The sequence below is a fragment of the Trachypithecus francoisi genome, unplaced genomic scaffold (genome assembly GCF_009764315.1).
Source record: "Trachypithecus francoisi isolate TF-2019V2 unplaced genomic scaffold, Tfra_2.0 Lachesis_group3, whole genome shotgun sequence".
In the NCBI taxonomy this organism is placed as follows: domain Eukaryota; kingdom Metazoa; phylum Chordata; class Mammalia; order Primates; family Cercopithecidae; genus Trachypithecus; species Trachypithecus francoisi.
In genome coordinates, this window is record NW_022681468.1 from 125,393,783 (window position 1) to 125,406,676 (window position 12,894).

Consider the following 12,894-nt stretch of genomic DNA (forward strand, 5'->3'; position numbering starts at 1 on the left):
TTTCTTAATTCTGGGCCTAGCTGTTTTTGTTATTAAACCAGCATTTTGAGTAAATTCTTATGTTTAACTGGTTCATGTTGCAAAGAGACATTTTTCAGAGCCAGAGACATGAGAGGGATTGTTCTTTTTTAAAAAAGAAATACTACATGTTATCTCCTATCTTTGTAATAATGCATTGTTTTTATGGATTTATTCTCTGAGTTTTAAAGACTATGCTTCCATTTTTCCCTTTCACTGCTTACAATGGAATATCATCTCGTTTATCTACCTATTTCTGATTTCTTGCTAAGGGTACATGTTTAAGATTATTTTCTTTAATGATAATTGCCCATGTATTATAATAATAATTGCCTGATCCCTCAGAAACATTACAGAGCATTTAGTAGTTGTGCTAGAAACTATTACCATTGATGGGGCCGAGAAGATAATTTAATTTGGGAAAAAAATTATTCTATTTTCTTTAAACATTAAATAATACACTATATAAACAAAGCAAAAGAATGGGCTTGCCAAGGTCATTGTCCTTCAAAGTTAGGTAATTTAGTTTTTAAAAAAGAATGAAAGACTAATTATTAGGATAGACTAATAATAGGATCTAATTACCAAAACCTTTGAGGTGGTTCTATTTCAGTTCTCAACCTGATGTGCCTTTTATAATATCTCTATTTAGAGTAGTTACTGTTCATAATGTGTTATGGATTGTTTTCAGATAACAGCTTGGATTATAAAAGAAGCCATTATCCTTGATTTGGTGTATTTAACTCAAGTTAAACTTAGTATAGACTGAAAATTAGCTCTAGTGTTCTACATTCATTCCCTATTCTGTGCAGCTTGGTATATGTGTGAGCCGTATGTCCGGCAGGGTTTATAACATCATGTTATTGATGATGGAAAGGCTGTTTCATAGTACTAAGGAAAATATACAAGATAACATATGTACTGTATATATAACCTTGCAGTTTTGGTTTATAAGAGATTTAACTTGTAGTTAAAGGAAATATAATGAAATCTATTGGAAAATTCAGTAGTCACTCCTTTAGTTTCCAGGTTTCTGTGCAGTTTACCAATTTAGGAGGGGGAGACCTCATTAGCACATTATTCCCAGAGCAGATGAGAGATTATAAAACTATTAATACCTTAGTTTCCAATATACCATTGATCAAAGAATCCAGCACATATCTTGACTGAGTCTCCCACTTCCTTTCCATTCCCTCATAATTATTTATAGAAAGTACCTTTTTACCACATGTGTACCTTATGTTGCACTTAAGGATCTGCCCTTCTCCCCAGTCTCATTAAAGGATTTCATAGCATAATGTTGATTAATTAAAAATTTCTTAAGCAGTGGATTAGATATGGCTCTGCAAAAGAAGAATGAAATATACAGGATTTTTTTTTTTTCATTTAAATGCAGCCCAGCTGATAAACCATTAATGTGTGGTAATCTCTGACCAAAGAGACAGACTTTCCTAATGTGCCTGTGTTTGTGTCTTTTACCACCAGCACAGACCACTTTATGGGCAGTCATGTGAAAAAACAGGCTCAGAGTAGAACTTGCATGGAGAGCTTTCTGTACAGATAGTTCTAATAAATTACAGCTACATCTCCCAAAGGAACTTTTATGCTCAAAGGTATATTTTCTGTAAGAAAATAACTCAGAAACTTTAAACAGAGAAATCTTTTTAACTTGCCTTAAAATTCTTTCCTTCGAAAGGATTGAGTCCAGTTGTTTTGATCTGAAATAACTTCTGAAAGAGGCCTGTCACTGTATTCTGAATCCTTATGATATATTAATCATAAAACAAAGCATACCCTTTATTTCTACTCTCTAGATATAGTGTTTTTCAGCTGAGGTTACACATCAGAATCACTTGTAGAGCAATGTTTGCTTCCACTCCTAGAAATTCTGACTCAGTAGGTAGGAGGTGAAGTCACTGCATCTCATTTTGGGTATTTTTTTTTTTTTTAAGTTTTAAAGATATTTCTGATGGATACACTTCCAGTTGAGTTTCACTACCAGCTTATGTTTGAATTGGTGCCACACGTTATTTCATAAAATATGGAGGTGAGTTTCATTCATAGTAGTTCTGTGGCTTTACAGAGAGGAACCCAGAAGGTAGCTAGAAGGAAATCCTGGCCATAATAAGAATTTGGGTTTTGAAAGGAACCAGTCTAAACCCCCTCTTCTTCTTTTTTTTTTTTTTTTTGTGTTGTTGTTGTTTTTCCTTATTTCTTCTAAAGAAAAAAAAACGGAATACATGTGCAGAACGTGCAGGTTTGTTACATAGGTACACTTGTGCCATGGTGGTTTGCTGCACCTATTGACCCGTCCTCTAAGTTCCCTCCCCCCACCCCCCATCCATCAACAGGCCCTGGTGTGTGTTGTTCCCCTCTCTGTGTCCACGTGTTCTCAGTGTTCAACTCCCACTTATGAGTGAGAACATGTGGTGTTTGGTTTTCTGTTCCTGTGTTAGTTTGCTGAGGATGATGGCTTCCAGCTTCATCCATGTCCCTGTAAAGGACATGATCTCATTCCTTTTTATGGCTGCATAGTATTCCATGGTATATATGTACCACATTTTCTTTATCCAGTCTGTCATTGATGCACATTTGGGTTGGTTCCATGTCTTTGATATTGTAAATAGTGCTGCAATAAACATACATGTGCATGTCTCTTTATAGTAGAATGATTTATATTACTTTGGGTATATACTCAGTAATGCGATTGCTGGGTCAAATGGTATTTCTGGTTCTAGATCCTTAAGGAATCACCATACTGTCTTCCACAATGGTTGAACTAATTTACATGCCTACCAACAATGTAAAAGCATTCCTATTTCTCCACAGCCTCGCCAGCGTGTGTTGTTTCCTGAGTTTCTAATAATCACCATTCTGACTGGCGTTGAGATGGTATCTCATTGTGTAAACCCCTTCCTCTTTACAGATGAATTAGCTAACCCAGAGAGGCTACGGAATGTGCCAGAGTTGAAAGCAGAAGCAAATACTAGATCTAAGACTCTTGAGCTCTTTCTATACTAGTATCTCGGACCTTGATCCTAGACTTGAGCTCTTTCTACACTAGGATCTCGGACCTTGATCTTCCCCTAGAAATGCTTCAAAGCCACTCAGTGGTCTAGAAGTTGCTTTGAGCATCCCAAAGCCTGCCAGTGTGTTGTGAGGTCTCAGGGTACTTAATAAAAGCAATAATGCAGCAAGCAGGAACTCTTAATTCTTCAAAGTTCCTAGGTGGGAGTAATGGGTGACATTATAGTTAGAAATTACAAATATTACTCAGAATCCTTTTGTGACTTCGTTGTAAACATGGAAACTTCTGGCAAAAGATAATCTAGATTTGATACTAAAGATCATTGAGAACAGGATCAGTTGTCTCATTTAAACTGAACCTTAAGTATTGGCAACAAGTGTAGGAAATTATGCCAATATTATATTTCTAAGCAAGCCTGACTTTTAGCTTTTACTTTAAAAAGAGGATATTATGCCTAGATTTGTAGTTTAGCCAACGAATGTAGTAATATGTTTACTAATTAGGATTAAAGTTGGCTGCTTTTTAAAAATCCAAATACAAGTAGCTCAGTCAAGGTGGAGATTGATTTTTCTTTTTGATAAAAAACATCCAGAGGGAAGAAAAGTCCAACATTGGCATGGTTACTCCACAGCCATCAGGGACTTAGGTTCTTCTCTTTTTTGCTCATCTATTCTTGGCACTACTTTACATCCTCAAGATGTCTGGTGATTCTAGATGGCTTCTGGACCTTTAGAAGGTCACATCTTTCACCTTTCATTCTAGCCATCTCTCTTGAAAGAATTTTTAGAATTATACACTCAGTGGCCAGGCGCAGTGGCTCATGCCTGTAATCCCAGCACTTTGGGAGGCCAAGGCAGGCAGATCACTTGAGGCCAGGAGTTGGAAACCAGCCTGGCCAACATGGTGAAATCTCATCTCTACCAAAAACTAAAAAAAAAAAAAAATTAGCCGAGTCGGTAGTCCCAGCTACTCAGAAGGCTGAGGCAAGCCTAAAACTAAAAAAATTAGCCGAGGCCGAGTCGGTAGTCCCAGCTACTAAGGAGGCTGAGGCAAGAGAATGGCTTGAACCCAGGAGGCGGAGGTTGCAGTAAGCTGCGATCATGCAACTACACTCCAGCCTGGGCAGCAGAGCAAGACTGAATAAAAAAAAAAAAGAATTATACACTCATTTCTCCTTCCATCTCATTGGTCTTTCCTAATTGTCAAGGGAGGCTGGAGTTATAACTGGGCAAGTTGCTATTTGCAACAATTAGAAGTTCTGGGCCACGCGTGGTGGCTCATGCCTATAATAATAGCACTTTGGGAGCCCGAGTTGGGTGGGTCACTTGAGATAAGGAGTTCAAGACCAGCCTGACCAGCAAGATGAAACTTCGTCTTTACTAAAAATACAAAAATTATCCGGGCATGGTGGCAGGTGCCTGTAATCTCAGCTACTCGGGAGGCTGAGGCAGGAGAAGGGCTTGAACCCAGGAGGCGGAGGTTGCAGTAAGCTGAGATCACGCCACTGCATTCCAGCCTCAGCAAAAGAGCAAGCCTCTGTCTCAAAAAAAAAAAAAAGTTACGTTATTTTAAAAGAAGGGGAGGCTGGGCGTGGTGGCTCACACCTGTAATCCCAGCACTTTGGGAGGCCAAGGCAGGCAGATCACGAGGTCAGGAGATGGAGACCATGCTGGCCAACATGGTGAAATCCCATCTCTACTAAAAATTTAAAAATTAGCTGGATGTGGTAACACATGCCTGTCAATCCCAGCTACTTGGGAGACTGAGGCATGAGAATCACTTGAACTCAGGAGGTGAAGGTTGCATTGAGCCGAGATCGTGCCACTGCACTCCAGCCTGGCGACCGAGAGAGACTCTTATCTCAAAAAAAAAAAAAAAAAAAAAAGAAGGGGAGAGGCATCCCTGTAATCTCACTTTGGGAGGTCAAAGCAGGAGGATCAGTTGAGCCCAGAGATTCAAGACCAGTCTGGCAACATAGTGGGAGCTCATCTCTGGAAAAAATTTTAAAAAGCTAGCCCAATGTGGTGGCATGTGCCTGTACTTCCAGCTGTTTGGGAGTCTGAGGCAGGAGGATTTCTTGTCCTAGGAGGTTGAGGCTGCAGTGACCCATGGTCACACCACCGCCCTCCAGCCTGGGTGACACAGTGAGACCCTGTCTCAAAAGAAAAAGGAGAGGGAGAGTGGATATGTGGGTATTGGGCATGCAAACAGGCGCTGCCACAACCTGCTTTGAAGAATATAATATTTATATTAGGAAAATAACATTTTAGTGTCATCAAATCCATATATAGGACATAAATTTAAAAGATCCCCAAACTGCATTTACCATGTGTCTGATTAATAAAAGCAGTAAATCTCTAGGACAAAGTGTTCTGCTTTGGATGTCTCAGCAGGAGTCATTGGAAACAACTGTTGAGTTTTGTGTATTTTTAAAAAACTGAAAAATGACTTCTTCAAAACAACAGGGAAAAAAAGACTCTTTGGGGCCTGGTGTGGTGACTCACGCCTGTAATACCAGTACTTTGGGAGGCCGAGGCGGGTAGATCACCTGAGGTCAGGAGTTTGAGACCAGCCTGGCCAACATGGGGAAACGCTGTCTCTACTAAAAATAGAAAAATTAGCTGGGCGTGGCGGTGTGCACCTATAATCCCAGCTACTCAGGAGGCTGAGGCAGGAGAATGGCTTGAACTCGGGAGGCAGAGGTTGCAATGAGTCGAGATGACGCCAGTGCACTCCAGCCTGGGCTACAGAGTGAAACTCCATCTCAAAAAAAAAAAAAAAAAAAAAGACACTTCAAATTAAATCCTTTTCTCTTTTGGAGATAGGAAGACTCAAGACAACCACAAAAACAATTGAACAGATATTTGTTGAACTAGCAGGAGTAATGTATATTAGAGGATACAAGCTAGGAATAAACATATTTAAAGAAAGTGTTCAAGTTGTTTAGGGCTTAGGCCATGCATGGTAGCTCATGCCTGTAATCCCAGCACTTTGGGAGGCTGAGGCGGACAGATCACTTGAGGTCTGGAATTCAAGACCAGCCTGGCCAACATGGCGAAACCCTGTCTCTCCAAAAGATACAAAAAAAATTGCTGGACACCACGCCTGTAATCTCAGCTACTTGGGAGACTGAGGCGCGAGAATTGCTTGAACCCAGGAGGCGGAGGTTACAGTGGGCCAAGATTGCGCCACTGTACTCCAGCCTGGGTGACAGAATGAGACTGTGTCTCAAAAAAAAAAAAGTTGTTTAGGATTTGATGAATCAAGATAGACTAATACAATATATGAAATAGTTATTAATTCCAAATATGTGAGACCTATCCTTGAGAGAAGTATGTGTTAGATGTACATCTGCCTATATCCCACCCATAGAAATAAAAAGGGAATGGGGCCAGGCACAGTAGCTCATGCCTGTAATTGCAGCACTTTGGGAGGCAAAGGAGGGAGGATTGCTTGAGCTTGGGAGTTGTTCAGGACCAACCTGGGTAACATAGTGAGACCCCATCTCTACAAAAAATCAAAAACTTAGTCTGGTGTGGTAGAGCACACCTCCAGTCCCAGCTGCTACTTGGGAGTCTAAGCTGGGAAGATTGCGTTAGTCTGGGAGGCAGAGATTGCAGCCAGCCAAGATCTCACCACTGCACTCCAGCCTGGGTGACAGGGAGACCTTGTCTCAAGTTAAAACACTTAGAGGAAGAAGCAAGCAATAATCTACAACATATTCAACTGTAGACCACTATATACATAAATGTGTGAGATGGGAATGTTTCTGCTCTATGAAACCAGATAATTTTTTAAGTGTTCTGTAATCTTTTTTTTTTTTTTTTTTTGAGATGGAGTCTCGCTCTGTCACCCAGGCTGGAGTACAGTGGCGCCATCTCAGCTCACTGCAACCTCCGCCTCCCGAGTTCAAACGATTCTCCTGCCTCAGCCTCCTGAGTAGCTGGGATTATAGGTGTGTACCACCACGCCCAGCTAATTTTTGTATTTTCAATAGAGACAGGGTTTCACCATGTTGGCCAGGCTGGTCTCAAAACTCCTGACCACCTCGGCCTCCCAAGCCACCGCACCTGGCCTCTGTAATCTTATTTAGTATCTACTATTCTCATGGTACCAGTTATATATTTAGTGAATGCCTCATATTTACGATGCACTTTATAAAGGAAATTTATTCACAATTTGCCACTTAGGTGAAAAAGTCTGGATTTTGGCTTCTTAATAGCTATGAATTTCAGATGTGGGGAAAACCCAGCCTTGTGTTTTTTCCCCCTTTTCCTTTCATCAGTACTTATCAGCAACCAAACACTAAGTGTCTGTTGACTTTTCTCCAGCTGATAGAAAACAAAAAACTATAGAGATTCCCTGTGAAAAGAGGGCCAGTTGTGCTGGCCTGGGGCCAGGCTGCATTCTCTGTGACCTTGCCTTTTCAATCTGAGTTCTCCATAGGGCAACAGTTCCAAATAACCCATGTGGCTATGTCAGTAAGCATAGGGAGTGCTCATGAACCAGCTAACGTAACAAGTTCTGTTACCTGGCCTTTGAGCTCAGTGAACCATCCTTTGAGTCTTTTACGATACTGCACTTTTAGGCATCCTTTTGGGAAGATCTAATTGATCAGGGACCATTCTCTGTCTTATAGCAGTGGAAATGTTTTTGGCACTGTGGTATTAAATAACTACTCATTTGAACATATTATGCAATGACTTAGCCTTTCCCATCATTATTAGTTCCCATTGAAGCTGTTGTGCTCAGTTTAAGTTTCCAGTAGGGATTATGAAAGAAAATAGAAATCTCACAAATTGTACTTTTAAAAATATTTTATTCAGTGCTAATACCGTTATCTCATATTTTGGCTTTTGTGTCTCCCACTATATACCCCCATTTCCCCTCTGCTTTCAGGTGAAGGTCTCCCACAGGTGTATTACTTTGGACCATGTGGGAAATATAATGCCATGGTGCTGGAGCTCCTTGGCCCTAGCTTGGAGGACTTGTTTGACCTCTGTGACCGAACATTTACTTTGAAGACGGTGTTAATGATAGCCATTCAGTTGGTAAGTTGGAATTGCTATTCTAGAAGAGAATAGGCTGGTTCCTCAGCCACATCCTTGTGGGCCTTTTGGTGATTTACTAACCATAGCGACACATCAAGAATTAGTACTCACAGGCTTGATGGCATTCTGGGAAGCTGGCTGGGGCAAAAAGGGTAAATTCAGAGAAGTCACACTACATCTGCAATTTGCTCTATTTTAAGACTTTGCACCTTGGAGCAATGCTCTGCCCTTAACTGAAGAGGAAGTATATAATTTAGATTAGGGGAAAAGAGGACGATTAGAGTTGTAAAAATGTGAATAATTTTTTCGATTTTGTTTTGTTTTGTTTTTCGTTTTTGAGACAGGGTTTCTGTCTCCCAGCCTAGAGTGCAGTAGCATGATCATAGCTCACTGAAACCTCAAACTCCTAGGCTCAAGCGATTCTCCTGCCTCAGCCTCTGCAGCAGCTAGAACTGCAGGTGCCATGCCAGCTCATTTTTTAAAAAAATGTTGTGGAGACAGGCTCCCACTATGTTGCCCAGGCTGGTCTGAACTCCTGGTCTCAACTGGTCCTCCCACCTCGGCCTCCCAATGTGCTGGGATTGCAGGCATGAACCACTGCACCCAGCCTATTTATGTGTTTTAAATATAGCTGTAAGGTTTTGTCATGTCCTCTCTCTCCCTTCAGTGTTGCAACCAAGAAAATATTGACGATATAACCCATTGCACTAACACTCAGATTCACAGTTGTGTGACCAGGAATTTGCGGTAGTTCTCTGGCCTCCAGTTCTCTCAGAGACAAATTTCAGCTGAAGCCGGGCGCGGTGGCTCAAGCCTGTAATCCCAGCACTTTGGGAGGCCGAGGCAGGTGGATCATGAGGTCGGGAGATCGACACCATCCTGGCTAACACTGTGAAACCCCGTCTCTACTAAAAATACAAAAAACTAGCAGGGCGAGGTGGCGGCGCCTGTAATCCCAGCTACTCGGGAGGCTGAGGCAGGAGAATGGCGTAAACCCGGGAGGCGGAGCTTACAGTGAGCTGAGATCTGGCCACTGCACTCCAGCCTGGGTGACAGAGCGAGACTCCGTCTCAAAAAAAAAAAAAAAAAAACAAATTTCAGCTGAAGAGGCAGCTCTTGTGGCGCCTACCAAATTACACCCCCAATACCAGTTTAATAAGCAGTTCCTACAGTTCCTTTGAGAAGTTTGACACAAGCCCTTTGGGGAAGGATGCAAATATATCTTCATTTGTTTGAAATGGTAATGGTCTCTCCCACTGTCCTATAAAAATTTGGAAATGTTAGATAATTGACTTTGACTTTTGAGCCCCAAATTCAAATATCTGAGCTTCTCTTTCTCTACTAAAAGTTAGTAGAAAAGGGCTGGGCACGGTGGCTCATGCCTGTAATCCCAGCACTTTGGGAGGCCGAGGCGGACGAATCACGAGGTCAGGAGATTGAGACCATCCTGGCTAACATGATGAAACCCCATCTCTACTAAAATATAAAAAATTAGTCAGGCATGGTGGCAGGCGCCTGTGGGCCCAGGAAGTTGGCGGGCTGAGGCAGAAGAATGTTGTGAACTTGGGAGGTGGAGCTTGCAGTGAGCTGAGATTGCGCCACTGCACTCCAGCCTGGGAGACAGAGCGAGCCTCTGTCTCCAAAAGAAAAAAAATAGTTACTAGAAAAGCTTAGTAGATAGAAATACTTAATAAAATTTGAAATACTCTTATGACTATTATTTTTTATTATATTTAACTTAACATAAAAACTGTAGCCCTGGCCAGCATGGTGGCTCATATCTGTAATCCCAGCACTTTGGGAGGCTCAGGTGGGAGGATCACTTGAGGCCAAGAGTTTGAGACCATCCTAGGCAACATAGACCCCATCTCTACAAAAATAATCTTAAAATAAATTTAAAACAACAACAAGAATGAACTGTTTTGGTCAGGCACGGTGGCTCATGCCTGTAATCCTAGCACTTTGGGAGGCCGAGGAGGGCGGATCACCCAAGGTCAGGAGTGTGAGACCAGCATGGCCAACATGGTGAAACCTTGTCTCTACTAAAAATACAAAACTTAGCCAGGCATGGTGGCACGTGCCTGTAATCCCAGCTACCCGGGAAGCTGAGGCACGAGAATTGCTGGAACCCAGGAGGCTGAGGCTGCACTCCACCCTGGGTGAGAGAGCAAGACTCCATCTCAAAAAATAATAATAATTATAATAACAACAATAATAATAATGAACTGTTTCCCTGTCTCTGCTGTTAATTAGCTATGTGATGTCAGTCCAGTATTAACTTCTCTGAGCCTCACAACACCGAAAGTTGGGTTGGGTAGTCTTGTCCAACTAAGGATAGGAAGATGTGGGCAGAAGGTGAATGTGGCAGTGGCATTTGTCTCAAAGGTCACCAACAGTTTGATATCGTACCTGGGAATACTTCTTTTCTCTCAAATGCTTAATTTTCTGAAGTAGCATATAAACAACTAATTTCATTCATCATTTGCAAATTGTGACATTATGAGGTAAAATTTAGCTATCATTTTAGCAGATCTGTACTATCTCACTTTCTTTTCCTAGTCTTGATATTTGTTATGTACCTATTTATAACAAAATATTTTTTTGTTTACAAGTCAGTGAAGTGACTCTGGGTGATGAAAGGAGATGAATTTTACATTATTTCAGTAATTAAAACCTTGGTCTCGTTAAAGAAAATGTTTTGATGTATTTTCCTAATATACTTCTTTAGAGTATTTCCATCATTTGTTTCTCTTTTAGCTTTCTCGAATGGAATATGTACACTCAAAGAACCTCATTTACCGAGATGTCAAGCCAGAGAACTTCCTGATTGGTCGACAAGGCAATAAGAAAGAACATGTTATACACATTATAGACTTTGGACTGGCCAAGGAATACATTGACCCTGAAACCAAAAAACACATACCTTATAGGGAACACAAAAGTTTAACTGGAACTGCAAGATATATGTCTATCAACACGCATCTTGGCAAAGGTGTGTTTTTTTCTGTTCCATGAAAGGGGCGAGTCATTAGAACAGTTTATTATTCCTGTAACACTTATATCGTCATTGTGCATTACAACTTGCGGTTTTTATTGCTTCACAAGGTTAAGTGATTTTTATACATGAGAAGTTGAGATGGTAAGTTAATGACTTTTCAAAGACTCCTATAGACTATGCATAGGTTCTTAATTCTTTACACTGTGCTTCCAAATGTTTAGTTTCTGAGCAGTGTGAGTACTTGAATTATTGTAAAAAGAGGATAGCATTTTAGTGAATTTAGTAATGAATTTGGTATTTACTTATGTATGACCCCATTTATGACAGTCCTGAAAAGGACATCAGGCTGGGTCAGCAGTGGGGAAGAGCGCCTCACTAAAAATGGAGTAGACTTCTGTTCACTGCACATAGTTCTGCACAGAAGTCTTCAAGGAAGAGCTTCTGTCTTATTCAGTGAAAATATGCTTGGTTTCCCATTAGTCTTGCATTTTACTCAGGATAAACAATTTGCACAAATGTTGTTAAATGCTCTAATCAAGGCAGAAGACCTTACCTGTGAGGAACTATTCCAAGGGGGAGAGTATTTGTCAGAGAAGCCTAAAGAACAGTGGGGAGTCCAAGCAGGCAGAGCCCTGGGCTTTTCTGCTTCAAAAAAGCCTCCCTTTTTTATGTTTCATATATTGGGCTTCCATGGAAGCCTCTATTTGGAGAAAAGACTCCTAGGTGATTGAAAAAAAGCATGTTTGAAAATCAACATTCTAGAGAGTACACAGGCAGAATATTCTCAGATTCCATACTCCTAGACAGAAATAATTATAAAATATTCTTAAATATTAATGAACTACTGCACACTAAGATGTATTTATTTCATTTATTTATTTTTTTTTTTGAGATGGAGTCTCACTCTGTCACCCAGGCTGGAGTGCAGTCGTGCAGTCTCAGCCCACTGCAACCTCTGCCTCCCGGGTTCAAGCAATTCTCCTCCCTTAGCCTCCCGAGTAGCTGGGATTACAGGCATGCACCACCACACCTAGCTAATTTTTGTATTTTTAGTACAGACGGGATTTCACCATGTTAGCCAGGATGGTCTTGAACTCCTGACCTCAAGTGATCCACCTGCCTTGACCTCCCAAAGTGCTGGGATTACAGGTGTGAGCCACTGTGCCCAGCATATTTATTTTATTTTTAGAGACAGAATCTCACTCTCACTCAGGCTGGAGTACAGCAGTGTGATCATAGCTCACTATAACCTCAGTCACCTGAGCTGGAGAGATCTTTCTGAGCCTCCTCAGTAGCTAGGGCTATTGGCGCATGCCATCATGTCCAGCTAACTTTTAAATTTTTTTATAGAGACAGAATCTCACTGTGTTCCCCAGGCCAGTCTCAAACTCCTGGTTTCAAGAGATCCTGTTGCCTCAGCCTCTCAGCGCGCTGGGATTATAGATGTGAGCCACCGTGCCTGGCCTGCACTTTAATAAGTATTTTAAAGACTAATGTAATATCTACTAAGTAGCCTCATTGAGTAAACTACACAGGTTATTCACCTGAGGAATTCAAGTGATAGTGAAGAGTAAAAAATGGCATTACAAAGTAGTATGATACAATTTGATTTGAAATTATGATATTATCAGGATTTTTTCAGTAACCACATGGAAATCCTCACTTAAATAAATGTAATACTTTAAAATTAGACTAGAAGTCGTCTGGCACTTATTATCAGTGTTACTGTGGACAAGTTACTTAATCTCACTGAAACTCCTCTGTAAAATGAGGGTAAAGCTTCACAGGGATATTTGAAG

General features: G+C 41.0%; 1 protein-coding gene across 12 annotated transcripts in view; it reads left to right on the plus strand.

Moving 5' to 3' along the window:
* CSNK1G1 (casein kinase 1 gamma 1) overlaps window positions 1-12,894 on the plus strand; it is a 224,238-nt gene that overhangs the window by 160,938 nt on the left and 50,406 nt on the right. For all 12 annotated transcript variants that reach the window (XR_004431950.1, XR_004431949.1, XM_033189790.1 and 9 more), the window contains 2 exons: window positions 7,946-8,097; window positions 10,855-11,089. Coding sequence is in view for 10 of the 12 variants with exons in the window: in XM_033189790.1 (XP_033045681.1) it covers window positions 7,946-8,097; window positions 10,855-11,089 (387 nt within the window). In the remaining 2 variants the exon portion in view is untranslated. The remainder of the gene's footprint in view (window positions 1-7,945; window positions 8,098-10,854; window positions 11,090-12,894) is intronic.